The sequence below is a fragment of the Acipenser ruthenus genome, chromosome 13 (assembly GCF_902713425.1).
Source record: "Acipenser ruthenus chromosome 13, fAciRut3.2 maternal haplotype, whole genome shotgun sequence".
NCBI classification, from domain to species: Eukaryota; Metazoa; Chordata; class Actinopteri; order Acipenseriformes; family Acipenseridae; genus Acipenser; species Acipenser ruthenus.
The window spans coordinates 35,986,474-36,002,551 of NC_081201.1; the positions used below are offsets into that span (position 1 = coordinate 35,986,474).

Genomic DNA, 16,078 nt, shown 5'->3' on the forward strand with positions numbered 1-16,078 from the left:
ACTTGAAGCAAAGAGCAGTGTAGCAATTGTCACTTTCAGTATTTCAGCAGCTCACAGCGCCACCTACCACTTAGGAAGTAAATAATTTCAAGCATTAATCTTTCTCTTACTCTGAAAGTATTTCTGTTTTTGATTCAGTTACTTCAAATAGAAATAAGCAATTTGCATTTGATCTCAATGAACACCAGTAGATTTAATGTATATTTTGTTGTCTTTTATACATGTCCCCTTTGCCAATTCGTATTGTTTAAATGTGTAGTAGTTACTGCACTTTGAGTGCAGTTTAATTTTAGAACTACAGTATAGGTGGTTTTTAAGTTTTAAAATGACCTATTTGTCCTTCCATGTGTAATGTGTAAAATATCCAGTAGGTGGGCTCAGAGCACAAAACTTTGCCACACTGCTGACATTCCACTGTTTGACCTTAATAATCCTTGGCAAATTATTAAGGAAAAGACAAAGCACATGCAACCAAGTTCTCCCCAATATTGTGATTTGCTGTTTTTTTTTTTTTTTTTTTGTTTTTTTCATGTGTAGGTGGGCTTCCAGGCAGAATTTAGTGGGGTTATAATTGTTCTGTAACACTGCCTTTGAACTTGCGTTTAGCATTTCTATATATGTGTAGAGTAAGGTTAAATTATCACATGTAATGAGGTTACCTGTTCAGTTCCAGCCAGATTTAGAAAAACACATCCATAATTAAATATTGGAGCAACAGATCACAGAACAGCTTAGAAAAAAAGTAGTAAAGGAAGTGTAAAAAAGCAATTCAAATGATATTTGAGGCTACTTACTCATTCATAAAGGAGATGCAGATTGTATTATTGCATTCATATGGAAAACAGCTAGCAATAGTTAATAGCAGTAAGTTAATAAATGCAGTTTCACGATATAGAAACCACTTCTAAGGGCCAGATACAACACTTACAGAGATGAAAGACTGTATGGGGCGTTTTGTGGATCTACCTCAACAGTTATAGTAATAACCTTTTTATATAAAGATTTAAACAATCAAATAGATGAAACAAGACCAGAAATGGAAGCTGTAAGTGTAATATTAGGACAATTGTGTCTTATCTAATTAGAAAGAAAATATTACCAGCAAAAAAAAAAAGTTCCCCAGTTATTAGGGTTAATCCTAGCAATGTTAACTACACAAAATAAATAATTACAATTCTTGAACTATAATTCTTGAACTTCAAATATTTAGTGCATTAACCGTGAATGTATATTAAAACATCTCAGATTTTAATTAACACTGAACTAAACTTTTAAAGAGATATATTTTATTATCTTTTCTCTCTGCAGTCTGAAGTTGTTCAAAGAAAACTGGAAAGAGACGTTCCACTGGAGTATTGTTTTATTGCTTTTACTGGCGAGCAATCCTCATGAAATTTAACAGCTGACATCCTTGTGTTTTCTAATGCAAAATCCTCATAACTGCCATTTTATTGTTTGTGTAAAATAATCTCTGTTTCTTGTTATATTTACAGATACCAGACCAGTTTTATGTTATTTTTTCCACAGTTATAAATGCAAAAAAAAAAAAAAACTCATTCAATTATTTTGTGCTTAGTGTGTTTTGTATGCGATAAACATGAGATGTAATTGCACTACCAGTTCAATAATCCCACTTAACCACACTGAGAAATGGGTCTGATTTAGTTAACATTCTACCTTCTTTAAAAGGATCCCCACATTCTTTAGAACAATAGGTTATGCTGCTAATAAATAAGTACTGTATAAGTGTAAAACATATGTATAAGAGGAACTTCATCTGTGTTTATCTAAAAGTTTATTACTGTTACTTCTAATACTGAGTAGATTCAATCACATTTTATTCAAAGACATCCAACTGAAGAAAAAAAAAAAAAAAAAAAAAAAAAAGCTTCCAAACATAAATAAACTCACTCAACCTTCTGTACAGCCTAAATCAAGGACCTTTGTAATCTGACCACTAAGGGGCGTTTTCTGTAAACTCCGGGCCCTTGTTTCTGACTGTGGTTATTCAACCTCTCTGTGATATGAAGCTCGTGATGGAACTGGTAATCGTTATTAAAGTTTTCTTTCTTCTTTATTGTCATATTTGCATTTCCACTGTGTAATGTTATTATAAGTGCAACATACTCAGAACTGTATAACGCCGTGATCGTTCACTTGCTTGTATTTAAACAATGTTTTTTTTAATCATTTAGAAATGTATAACAACTATTATTTTTGTATGGAAGAAATAATTAACGTGTTAACAGCAACCTGTAGAAAAATGTTGTATTAGCTACTGGGGTAATAAACAGCAATTGCATAGCATATTCTTAACATGTATTCTTATTTAAAGGCGATTAAAAAAAAAAAAAAAATAGACCGGTGGATTTTTCCCCTTGTGAATCTTTCTTCTTCAAAAAGCTGCAGCACTGAACACTGAGACCCATCTGTTCCTGTTTAGTCAACAATTAACAGGCAGCTTGTATTGTTTTCGTTGGGATTATCTACAGTTTGATTTCATGCTGAAGCAGACCGCTTCCCTCCACATTTATAAAGATATGCAGTGGCTCAATGGCTACATGTACAGTATATTGTGCGGTAGCTCACATATCTTTTGACCATGCATACAATTCCAGCAACTGCTGGTTAGCTGGTGACCAGTTAAGACTTGGCAGTTGTAAACACATTGTTTACTAGTCTAGTCTTGACATCCAGCAGGTATAGAAAATAATATACAAGGTTAACAGCAAACAGATAGATTTAAGAGTGTAGACAGCAAACAGTTAACTTTAGAACTTTACAGTAAAATTAAAGGACGCCCATGCCCCCCCCCCCCTTTCTCCAAGGATACTTTTGAGCATGTGAATGTTTTACTCCACGTTAATTTTGAATTATTAATATTAATTGCAGGGATGATTCATTGCAAGCGATTTTAGAATGCTATTTTTTGTTAGCCTTTTGTGATTAAAAAAAATAATAATAATCTTTCACCTAAAAAAAAATATTTTACCTAAATGTTTAGGTATTAGTAGGCCAATAGCATTATCAACTTAATTCTGAGATGAAAAAATGAAATACATTGTAACAACTAGCTCCATCAAATATTTATTTATTATTATTATTATTTTTTTTTTTGGGGGGGGGGGGGGGAGTGGGGGTAATATCAAAAGTAAACAGATAGTAAAAGCACAATCCATACCACCGCCATTGTTTCGTATTGCCCTTATACAGAAATAATTGAAATGTTAAAATTAATCTGAAGTTTTGTAACAAACTTAATTATGAGATTTCTTAGTTATTTATATTTTCATTTACGTGAGCAATCGTTTAAGTGTTGCTTTCTTTGTGATGTCACCACTGGCAGTCGTGCTGTAATTGCCTTGGTTGAGGTGATGGCGTCATTCCGTGCCCTAGTGTAGCCTCCCGTGCTGAGAAGAAGGGAGACGGAATACAGACCGAGGCAAGCGTGGCTGCCGTAGCCGGGATTGAGCAGCGGGAACCCGGACACCTCACCCCAGAAAACATGGAGGCTGCGGCGGAGGAGCTGCGGGCCGGCTACCGGATCCCAGTGTACATCGATCAGATTATCAACGACACGCTAGTGGTGACCCTCAGCCACGGAGACCACAGTTACACCGGAATATTGCTGAACTCTAGCAAAAAGTAAGAGTTTATATTCAAAGATTAATTTCAGAATGTATTTAACGTAGATGGGCCTGTAATCAGATAGAAGGGGGCGACAGGCTAGAGCTACAGCAGTAGGCCCCGAACAGAAGTGGAGTGTATTCCAAGCGGAACATTTTATATTCATTTTCATTTACATGCAACGTTATACACAATTTTAGCACATTTCAATTCTTTAAAACGCGCTTATATACCCACATGAGTATGATAAAAACACTTTAAAGAATGCCTTTTGATTTATATATATATATATATATATATATATATATATATATATATGCGCACAATACAATAATTGGCAATATTGATTAGTTTGTTTATTTTTTGTAATACTTGTATTATAAAATAAAGCACCTTTTAAGCACTTCGCAAAAGTAAAGAGTAGGGCTCCTGGTAGCTTTGTTGCACACAGTTAATTCTGTAGAAACTCCAACTGGGTTACCTGCCCCTAAACAACAACAAAAATATAACAAAACAAAGTGCGTTGAGATTTCAAGTAAGTTGAGATTTCGTTTTGTAGTAACTCAAGCTTCCCTGATACACGCCATAACTAAGCACCTTTTCTTCATTGTCGGGTATGGGTCGGTACATTAGCCTATATTTCAATTACTTTTACAAATGTTAATCATAAAAGGGCATTAGGTACAAAATGCTTTACAATATATATATAATTTTAAATATACAAATTAAAGATAAAATGTAAAGAACAAGGTTTAAAATAATCAGCAGTTTAGTTATGATAAATAATAATTTAAGTAGAACTATTCTTTGTTATGTATTCCACGTTGGCAATTTTGTGTAGCCTGGGTACACACAATTTTTAGTTTAGTGGGACTTTTTAAAAATCACAACTAACAAGGGTCAGCACATGGTAGGGTAATCTTTTGTGTAGCAAGTCATCATAATTTGAATTTAAAAAAAAGGGATGGTGCACCTTGCATGGTTACAGTTGGTCACTGTGAAGTAGACGCATGGATTTGCCTTGTGTCACTCTAGTAGCTTTAGCCTGTTTTATTTATAGAGTTCTCTGTGTTACAATCTTGACAGTGTTAGTCGGTGGAATCAGCATTATAATAACCTTCCAAAACAGTATCCCCCCCAATCGTTACTATGTTTCAGGACATTATGTTGGGGGGGGGGGGGGCTAACCTCAGAAAAGCACTGCTGCATTTGTAGCTTACATTATAAAACCGAGGAGTGCTCAAGCAGTCTGATTTATCAGCTCAGCTTCAGATATGTCAAGCACATTGTTGATGAGCATTTTATATTATAGTATGCAACCTTGTCTGGGTTGGGTCTCAATCTTCAATCAAGTTTTAATGGTTTATAAGTTACATATTTCTTCAAAATATACTTCTTTGTAAGAGTTCCCTTTGCCCAAATATTGCTGCAGTTTGTGTTTCTTGATCTGTAGGCTCCCATCCCCCGATTTAGGAGAGTCTTCCTAAGCAGTAAGGCATTTTTAATCCAATGTGCTTTAGAAAGCGAGGCAACTGAAATATATTACGGTTGTCTAGTTATGGACAATGTGAGACATTTGTATACTAGCTATATTCTATGCCGTATTTAAATCATGATTAGGCACTAAACCAACATAACACAACACAGATACACAGTATAGTGTCATTCATGACCTCCCTTTACTGCATTTGTTATGTCGGTGTGTTTCTATGCTTTTAAACACAGCTACAGCATTAAGATTTTGCACTATAACCAACAGTACCTGTATCTATAATAAACTGAATCCAGTAACTGCAGTACTGTATGATACATGAGAGGGGTTGTTTAGAATGATCAAGGAGATTTCACTGTGTCATGTGGCCCTTTGTTTGGAGTTCACAGCTTTTAAGGGTTGTAGCTATTGTGTTCAGTAGAGTGTAGTTTATGATTTTATTAAACGTTGTAGGATGTAAAAAACCACAAGGTACATTCATATCCTAAACAATCATGAATAAAGTATTGTTAGAAGCTCTTTGGAAAAGGACAATACCCTGCTGCGGCTAGACAGCCCAACCCCCACTTCTCTTCAGATGTGTGAACATGCTCAGCTCATGAACAACTGTATTTAAAATGCATGCTTTCTTTTTTAAATACAGTGTCATTAAAATAAGGTCTTCAGATAGTTTAGATTAATTGCTTCTATAGCTTAATTTAAGTCCAATTTTTCTTTTTTTTTTTTAATGGGATATGTTTAGAAAGCACAACGACCAAAATGGAAAACTGTTCACATTCTTTCATGTAATGGAAGTGTTTATACTGCTCATGTTTCTGTAAAGACTAAAAAAGAAAGTGTGAATCTAAGGATTGTAGAGTGATTATTTTGACTTTAAAAACCATTGAGTGAGGGTCATTTACTGCTACATACTGAAATCAGGTGGAACTGTCACAATCTTTTCTTAGTTTGTTTTTCCTGTGTATCAGTTTTGTGAAGGTGCCCATGGTGTGTACATACAGTACGTATGTCATACTTGTTTTCGTTTTAGTGGCATATATCTTGAACCACTAATCCAATTTTTATTTGTATTTTTTTTGGGGTGGGGGGAGAGGGGCTTGGTAATGACATTTTTTTAGCACAGATGTAATATCAGAAATTGGGGGTACATGGAGTCTGTCTGTCCATTTGCTTTCTTAAATGTATAGGTACTGTACATACTATGGCTGTACATGTAGGCCACCATGTTATGGTGATCTGTTTATTCGTGATACTGTAGTTGTAATTTAATGTTCTAGCTGTGACCTTGTAATATATACTGTATTGCGTATAGTGGTGGCACCAGTATATAGCATGGTACTGTATCACAATTTCTTTTTTTCTTTTTTTTTTTAAATGAACATTCTTAAGGGTATTGCGTCTAGGATTGCTTGGTATAGTCATACTGTGTGTTAAATAAGATTAGGAAAACATACATATATTTTTTTCTTTTATGAGCACAAGGTATTATTTAGCAGACGCTTTTATCCAAGGTGACTTACAGAGACAAGGGTGTGTGAACTGTGCATCAGCTGCAGAGTCACTTAAAATTACGTCTCACCCGAAAGACGGAGCACAAGGAGGTTAAGTGACTTGCTCAGGGTCACACAATGAGTCAGTGGCTGAGGTGGGATTTGAACCAGGGACCTCCTGGTTACAAGCCCTTTTCTTTAACCACTGGACCACACAGCCTCCTATTAACACATTTGTCTTTTCAAAAGTTTCTTCACTACAGTATCCTTGCAGTAAATTCCACTGTGGATCATTAAGGGTGAAGTTGCATCAAAGTGTCTGAACTAGTGAAACATGAACACTTGCATTGTGCTTTTTTTTGTTTGTGCATTTGAAAAAGACAGTTGAGGGTGTCCCTATTAAAATGAAGTCAGGGCTGCTTCATTCCAATGCATGTCAAAATATTTTAAATGACAGCTATGTGTTTCTTGCAAGCACTGTCTGCTCGTACATATTTCTTAGAGACAGCTTCCCTTCCACCTAAATTGCACATTTTATTTCCTGGTATTGAAGAAGATCCAGTTCTGTAACAGGGTAATACATGTTCTGTCTATCGCACATACAGTAACTGCTAATTATGCACATTGTTTTAAGTGGAACTCGGAAAGAACTAATATTTCTTGAGACACGACTGAGAAGCATTGCTAAACAATCCAAGGCTGGAATTAATGGCCAGTAAGCTTTACAAACACTGTATGTTTTCCTTTATTGATCACTTGCTATAGTGGTAAATGGTTAATTTTATAAAATCTTTCTCATGATGTCCATTGACAAAGTAATGAAATTACAGATAGTTGACATACTAAGAAAAGGGAATATCATTTATTAAAATATATGCTGTGATTCTTTGCTTGAGGAAACATTATTTGTACAGTAAATCTCTCGTTTGGTTGTAGGCTGATATTTTTTGCATTTTTTTTCAATTAATAATGCCTTTAAATAATTTCTCTAATTCTTTTTTATTAATCATATACTTTTCTTTTGAATGCAGGACTGGGTTGTTTTGTCTTCCAGACGTGTTATCAAATCAAGATGAGCCTCCAGTACCAAGCAGCAGCAACAATAATGCTGTTTCCCATGACAATGTGTGTTTCCAGCTACCCATTAAGACTGAGCCACAGCCGTGTAATAAACATACTCCCAAACCTACAGAGAACCAGACCATTTCTATGCCTGTTACTTTGCCCGGAGCACTGTCTCAGTACCCTCCATATTTTGAAGGGGCTCCCTTTCCACAGCCCCTGTGGGTAAGACAAACGTATAACCAGTGGGTCCCACAACCTCCTCCAAGGATAATCAAAAGAACCAAACGACGAAACCGTGATTCTGGAAGAATGACTGTAAGCACTATTCGATTGCGGCCCAGACAGGTTCTCTGTGAAAAGTGCAAGAACACTTTAAACAGCGACGAGGACAACAAAGATGGAGACAATTCCAAAGCTGCTAAAAAGGAGAACACCGAGGTCAAAGAATCAAAGAAACGGGAGGAGATGGACAATGACAGCAAAAAGTGTAAAAAGGAGAAGAAAGAGGAAGACGGGTTTCCAGTTGAACTTGTTCCCCATAGTCCAGTTATCAAAATATCTTATAGCACACCACAGGGCAAAGGGGAAGTGATCAAAATACCTTCAAGGGTCCACGGCTCAGTTAAGCCATTCTGCCCCAAACAGTTAATGCAGAATGGAGGGGGATTTGAGAGGGACGTAGAATGTCAAGAAAACAAAAGTCTTCCAGACAAACCAGCAAGTGGCCCAGCTGCTTCAATTCCAAAACTGAAACTAACCATGCCTTTGCATTTCAATGCAGATGTCCCACCTCCTAAAATAAGGCTTAAGCCACGAAGTAGTGGCGGGGACAGCGTTTCTATATATCAGGCTGAATTTGTTGACGATCCACAGAGACAAATTAAGACCAGATCGCGGTCGGTTCATGCCGGTCTTCATTCAGAAGACTCTACTGAAAGGAGCTCCCTCGAAATGTCCTCAGGAAGCTCTGGAGAAGAGGACGGATTTAATAAGCAACACGATGACGTAGAACAACATGGCGATTTGACTCTGCTGCTCAATTTTCGTAAGAGGAAAGCAGACTCGTCCAGTTTGTCAGTCTGTAGCAATGATAGTCTGGATGAATCCAAATCTTCCAGCTCAGACGGGGCATCTCTGGAACTCTGTGACTTTGCCCCCGGAGAGGACCTCTCTGTGTCCTCCTCATCAAAAGATGAGCAAAAGACTGTACCGCCCCTAACGGTTCGATTGCACACCAAGAGTGTCACAGAGTGTGTCACAGAAGAAGGTCGGACTGTTTCAGTAGGAGATATAGTGTGGGGTAAAATTCATGGCTTCCCTTGGTGGCCTGCCCGTGTTCTTAGCATTAGCACCAGCAAAAAGGAAGATGACGAACCACTGTGGCAAGAAGCAAAGGTCTCCTGGTTTGGTTCCCCCACAACATCCTTGCTCTCTGTGTCAAAACTTTCACCGTTCTTAGAGTTTTTCCGTTTGAGGTTTAACCGAAAGAAGAAAGGCATGTATAGGAGGGCTATTGCCGAAGCTGCCAAGGCAGCTGAACATTTGACACCAGAAATAACATCTCTCCTCACACATTGTGAAACGTAGGTATGTAGTATGCTGTACAAGTACACTGAAATACTATTGGTAATTTTTCAAGTAATTAAAATTATATGGGTAAAAAAAAAAAGAGAAACACGTTGTCTGTAGTCCCTCTGAATATTAGAAATGTAGGGCACCTTACGCAAACAGGGATCACTTTTTTAGTTCAACATCAGAGTGATTTACAGCAGTTCATGTCTTGCTCAAACAGAAAATGTAGCAATGTGGTAGTTCTGTGACTAATATTTTGTACCCTGCTTAGGGTTAGGCTGTTTTTATCCTCTCTTGACTTACCACAGTTCTGCTGTCTTGGCTCCTTATTGTACAAGAACAAGGCTTTGAGGTGTACTGTTGTTGGCTGCTGATCAAAAGCTGGCATTTTGTGACCCAAGAGGGATCGTGCCAACTACCCTCGCCATTATGCCTTTCCCAGTGTAGATTTTTTTTTTTTTTTTTTTTAAATTATTATTATTACTTATTTAATTATTAGCAGATGCCCTTATACAGGGCAACTTGCAGTTGTTGCAAAGTATCACATTACAAAGTATGATATTACAGATCATAGCAGTTATAAAATACAATAAAATCAGTAGTAAGTAAGAGCAAATTCAAATGAGACAATAAAAAAATACCTTATATAATTTTGTTTAAGAGCACTTACGACTAAGAGCAGTTAAACTTAAAAATATTTGTTTAGAGTAAATTCCATTAAGAGCAAGTAGTAAGTACAATAAATGGATAAGAACAATATAAAGCAATTACAAAAAAGTGAATGTGGTTGGAGTAAAATCAAGTACAAGATACAGAAAATAAAATTATGACTGTTAACAGTAGTAGAATACAGCAGTGTGGAGCAGTTAAGTGCCAGTACAAGATGTACTGATACAGTTGGTTGCCATATAGTCCAGTATAGTCGAGAGTTGTGAGGTTTACAGATGCTGTCTGAACAGGTGTGTCTTGAAGAGGTGCCGGAAGGTGGTCAGGAACTGAGCAATTCTGATGTCCGTGGGTAAGTCGCTCCACCACTGAGGGGCAAGGGTGGAGAAGGAGCGCGCTCTGGAGGGGACCCAGGACTGAGCCTCAGGGGGGTCACCTGTAGAAAGAGAGCAAGAGGCAGAGGGTGAGCCACGGCAGGACACCCTGTATGTGTGATCGGAGAGGTAGAAGGAGAACCAGGCAAGAGCAGTGTCGGAGAGTCCCAGGTCAGCGAGGAAAGACTGGAGAATAGAGTGGTTGACTGTATCAAAGGCAGCAGAATTAGGACAGTGGAGAGGGAGGTGGCACGGGCAGAGAGTAGAGAGTTAGTGACGGAGAGAAGAGCAGTTTCAGTGGCGTGTGCCGGACAGAGAATGTGTTGACAGGAAAGCAGAGAGCTGGGGATGTACCGCTCGCTAGATGATTTCAAATGTCACTGCAGAGTGCACTGGTAAAATCCAAGTCATTTTTATCTGCGCCTCAAACTTAGAGTAGCCTGAAACTGGATGTTATACAAAGGTAAAATAAGGGGATGTGTTCCATTTGATCATGATCATGATCATGGTCAACTGCAGATGGAAACAGACACGAATTGCTTTCAACTCAGAATGGAAAGTGGGTGTAGACACCTGCTCAATTTTAAATATTTCTAATTCGTAATGGTTGCAAAATGAGTTTGATTCTGTTTTGGAAAGACATCACATTAAAATGAATACCAGTCTAAATTGTTAAAGTGAAAAGGGAGAGGAAAGTCCAAACAACCCGAGCGAAGTGGTATGTGTCAAACTGGCAATACACTTACATACATGTAGTGTGCATTTCACGCCAGATAGTTTTGAAGAAAGACCGATGATGGCAGAGATGAGCCTGCATGTAAAAAGAAGGCGTATTTTAAAACCAGCTGTGGTTCCAACAATTTTGAAGCAACAGCAAGCTGCTGGCTGATGTGGGTCCCCAAGCGAAACGACCAAGACATCTGCTGTCCCTTCGGTCCGGCCGCGTTGGTGTTGTCGGAGTCTCTCTCCGAGTTTGACGCCTCTGATTCGGAGGCATACGGCTCAAATTGATACAGGAGACAATCCCTGTTTTCTCTCTCTACGTCAGATCCATCACTACATGATTCACATTCATAAGAGGTGTCTGAAACTGATAAAATTAGGCTGCTGTCAGTTTCACTATCGCTGTCAGCCATACTGGCAGATGCAAGCAGCCTGCGGGTATCTCCCTCTGTGACGTCACAGTCTCCTGGCCCCAAACCAGGAAATGGAGATCACCCTCTGTGTATTTCCGGGTATTTGATTAATTGTAGTGCGATTAAACATAATTTGGTTAAATTAATGTGATTATGTGTTCAAATGAGACCTGATAATATATATATATATATATATATATTTTTATGTTTTTGGTAAAAGTCAAATTCCATGTCATAGGCTCTTTTAAATCTATTGTAAAGGTTTTTTTTTTTTTTTGGTGACTTGATGCTCCAAACATCAATTAATATACTGTATGGTACAGTAGTAGTAATACTATGCTGTATACACTGGTCGATGGTGTGCAATGGAAGGAAGTTAAGCCAGTCAACAAAGAATAAAATGCAAACAAAAATATACAAGTACAATAGGTGTAGTCCACTCCCAATAATTTGCATGCTTTTACAGTCTGAGAATGGCAGAATTTTACTTGAGAGAGATGATCACTGATTAATGTTCGCAATGCTGGTCTGGGCTTCGTGAGTCAATATTATCTTCATTGCCTCTGTGAACCTGAAATGTGATACTGTATTTGTGCGGTAACCAAGGGATAGAAAGGGAAGGGAAGTACAGTAATGCTTCTTGCAAAACATATTTACCATTAGTAAAATGTCAGCGTTGTCAAGTAAACCTAAAGTCAACAGTTTTTTTTTTTTGTAGAAAGTCACACAAGTGTTTACTGTAACGCAAGCTGGAATTGCTTTCTGTGTGTGATGTTAAGTAGCTTTTTAAAAGAAGGTTCAGACAGGAAGTGCACTGCAATAGCCTTTTATTTTGAACTCCCATGTCATCTCTCTATCTATCTCTATCTATCTATCTATCTATCTATCTATCTAATTAGTCCAGTTTTATAGAAATGAAAGCAACATATTTCTTGAAGTTTATAAAGCAAGCTGCATTCATAACTTTCAACGTGGAGTTACAAAATAGCTAAAACCGTGGACAGCTTTTCTCACATTTAATATTTTCTGGTAAACCTTACTGTCCATACTTTTCAAAATCCACAAGCTCTGCCTAACACAACATAAAATATGCTTTTATCAGCATAATTGTGAATTGTCATCGCGGCACGCAGTTTCCATAAAGTAATTTAACACCTTTTAAGTTCTTCTTTCCATACTTGAAGTCTTAAATGTCTGGCTGTGCTTGTGTCTCGGGAAATCAAGATATATTTAAAGGTACAAGCACACTATAAAACTATATGCTGAGGGTACACCATTATTTGTAAGATTTAATAATGTGCCCTATTTCAGAATCCATAATACACTGCAGTAAGCTATTCCAGCGTCTTGAAGCATTGTGACTAAAAGCCTGACCCCCCTGCACCTCGTAATTCTTGGTTCATTTAGCAAGTCTGGAGAGATCAAGAAAAGAGTCTGCTGAAGATTTTAAAAGGGACTTGTTGCTTGCTGTCTTGTTAATCTTAATGTTGTACTTTGGATTGTTATGGGGGCAGTTTTAGCCTGTGAATTTTATAGTACAATTAATGTAAGCCTTTGCAGAACTGACTTGGCATGCAAGTTTTCAGTCATTATGCCCTAATGAGCCCTCGCCTTCCAGGGGGTGAGCATTGTTTATTGGTTACCAAGTAACCAGCAATAAAAATATGAACCACTTTTTATTTGACTGCATGCAGGTGTGTTTTGAAAGAACTTGACCTATGTATTTTATTTTGGTTTCACCAAATATACGTTAAAAATCAACCTAAAAACATGGACCTGTTGCGTTTCTTTGTAACCGCATATTGTGAATAAACTTGGTAAGGGCATTTCCAATCGCAAGTTTGAGAGTACCCGGTCCTGGGTCACAGTTACATTTTAATATTTATTTGGAGACCTGATTTTCCAGTTGTGGTTCAGTTTGGCAATTCTTTTTTTTATAGTTTTCTCCCAATTTGGAATGGCCAATAATCTTTAGGCTCAGCTCACTGCTACCACCCCTGCGCTGACTCGGGAGGGCGAAGACGAACACACACGCTGTCCTCCTAAGCGTGTGCCGTCAGCCGACCGCTTTTTTTCCCACACTGCGGACTCACCATGCAGCCACCCAAGAGCTTCAGCGTCGGAGGACAACTCAGCTCTTGAGCAGGGGTCGCTGGTGCGCGGTGAGCCAAGGACACCCTGGCTGACCTAATCCCCAGTCGTGCGCTGCCCCCTGGGAGTTCCCGTCCACGGTCGGCTGTGGAATAGCCTGGACTCAAAGTGGCGACGTCCAGGCTATAGAGCTCATCCTACACTCCACGCGGAGCACCTTTACTGGATGCACCATTTGGGAGCCCCAGCAAGAGCATTCTTGAGCAGACATTTTTGAGAGTACTGTAATCTACAAAGGCTTCTGTACATGATTTGATTAGATTTTTTCAGGATTCGGATTGCTTTAATTTTACATTTAATCCGGAGGTTGGCAGTGGTTACTGACATCATTTGTTGTTAATCCAAACTGTTTGGGAAACTTCATAGTTAACTACAGATTAGGAGATTTTATCGTTTTACTTTTTGGCAAACATAGCTTTTGATTGGGGGAATTGCTAAAGGCCAAACTAGTTTGCTGTTGGAGAACAAATCTACAGGTTGTGTCTTGCTCGTTTAGATTTATTTTCTCATGGTATAGCAACTGCTTTTATACTACAGTATGTGAATGTGAATAAATGAATAAGTTAATGAAAAATGTACTGTGTTTTTTTTTTTGTACCTTAAAGATGCAGTAATGCTGCTTTCTTAAAATACAGTATCACTGCAAAGAATGAATTCAAAGTGTTGTAATAGCTTTTCTAACTTTGAAATGTGTTTTAGGTCAAGTATTAATTACATTTTAGTATCCATCTTCCAGGTCTTTGGCTGATGCCTATTTAAGCCTTGATTTAAATATATTAATTTTCCTGTTCCCCAAAACAAAAACAAAAAAAGGTTTGTCTTGCATCATGAAATTAGAGTTTATAGTTCTTCTTTATCTGGGTTATTTTATTGGTGACTAATTCCATGTATGCATTCTTTTTATTCAAGGAAACCAAAGACAGGAGCACATCTGTCCTAGGGTTTCTGAAGCCTATGAACATCCTGCTGTACTCCCTAGGAAAGCCCAGTGTATTGCTAGGGGAAGTAATCCTTGTCATCTTTGAAGAATGATGAAAGCCTGGGTTAAAGCAGAGGCCAATTTAGGGAACAAGGCCAAGAAGGAGCATCTCAAGGACAACTTTAAAGATTATTTTGTAGAATTTACTAGCGCATACTTTATACTGATAGAGTGAATAGCCCTACTACAACTCTGAATATATTTATTATCTGCAACACTTTACTCAACCTTTTTACTGTCTATTTGCTGCTGCTTATTTTACCTAAAGGTTCATTCACCCATTTGGTGCACATGCAAAGTGAACTAGGGAATGAATTGTGTTTATACAGAAGAGACTGTTATCCATATGCCATCTCCTGTTCCTGATCAGTTCTTAAAAGCAACAACAAAAAAAAAAAAGTCTTAACAGCTGCTAAGTTATAGTGTACATCTGTCACTTTATAAATTCGGGAACTGTGTGACATTGGTTTTATGAAATCGTATAACATTTTAGTAGGTCTTAAAATACAGTATTCCTATTCTGTTGTGCAAATTAGCCATATTCGGAACATTTTTTTAATAATGTATAATTTACTCCTTTATGAATTTTCTGTTTTAAGCGACTGAACAGTAGATTCAGTTCTAAGCAATGCTATTTATTTAGCAGTAGTGTTTCCTTTGGTTTCCTATGCACTATTTTGCTTATTATTATTATTATTATTATTATTATTATTTTTTTTTTTTTCCTCAAAAGTGTTTCCCCAGAATAAATCACTGGTTGTTTTAAATGTATGAAGTAAGAAACATGCATCTGGATTTGTATAAAATGCTGTTGGAATACTGGGAATGCAAACACCAATGTTTTTTTTTGTTATTATTTTCATTCTTTTTGAGCAACGAAGGACAAACAAATTTGCCGTAGAGGGATGAGGAGGTGAGAAAATAAATACTGCATATTTAAAGCTCAATTATTGCACTGCCCTAGAAATGGCAAGGTTGTTTTTTCTTTTTTCTTTTTTTTTGTCTTTGTTTTCTAGGAGGTGGATAATGTTCACATGTTCTTGCTGGTTCATTTATACACTCTGATGGTGTGTGGTTACTGGAATGAGCAGCTACTTATATTGCCTTGGCAATAAACTAACTTGCTGGGACACTTTTGAATTCAATGAGCTATTTTTATTTTAATGTATATAAAATAAACTATACAAGCAATACAGAGTGTCTCTTTTTGATCTTTTAATTTTTTAAAGGGTCTCTTTTTTTGTGTTTAACAAATATATAACTAGCTTATTCCTAAAGTACAGTGTTTATTGGAAGACCGATTACATTTTAAATTTGACATTTGGGCGTGGCAACTGCATGTTTACAAAACAGGTCAAAGGAGATTCCTGTTTTTTGACAGAATTGTCCACCATATTTAGTTGATGTAATCTGATCTACCTTGTTTTTGTTTTGCTTTTCCATGCACCCCACAAATGTAAAACACGGGACAAAAGCCCTTGTTTTGCTATCTGTGTCAGTAGATTACAAATAATAATCAGCTTGGA

General features: G+C 37.3%; 1 protein-coding gene across 2 annotated transcripts; it reads left to right on the forward strand.

The window, feature by feature from the left end:
- The first annotated feature begins 1,952 nt into the window (after positions 1-1,952).
- Positions 1,953-15,745, forward strand: LOC117417755 (PWWP domain-containing protein 2B-like). 2 transcript variants are annotated; one of them, XM_034030045.3, is made up of 4 exons: positions 1,953-2,045; positions 3,347-3,645; positions 7,641-9,257; positions 14,483-15,745. In XM_034030045.3, the coding sequence occupies exons 2-4, from the start codon at positions 3,506-3,508 to the stop codon at positions 14,511-14,513; spliced, it is 1,788 nt and encodes a 595-aa protein (XP_033885936.1). In that variant the 5' UTR covers positions 1,953-2,045; positions 3,347-3,505; the 3' UTR covers positions 14,514-15,745. The 2 variants fall into 2 exon arrangements, with proteins under 2 accessions (XP_033885936.1, XP_033885937.1); XM_034030046.3 differs by having other exon boundaries at positions 1,954-2,045; positions 7,641-9,261.
- Positions 15,746-16,078: the final 333 nt, after the last annotated feature.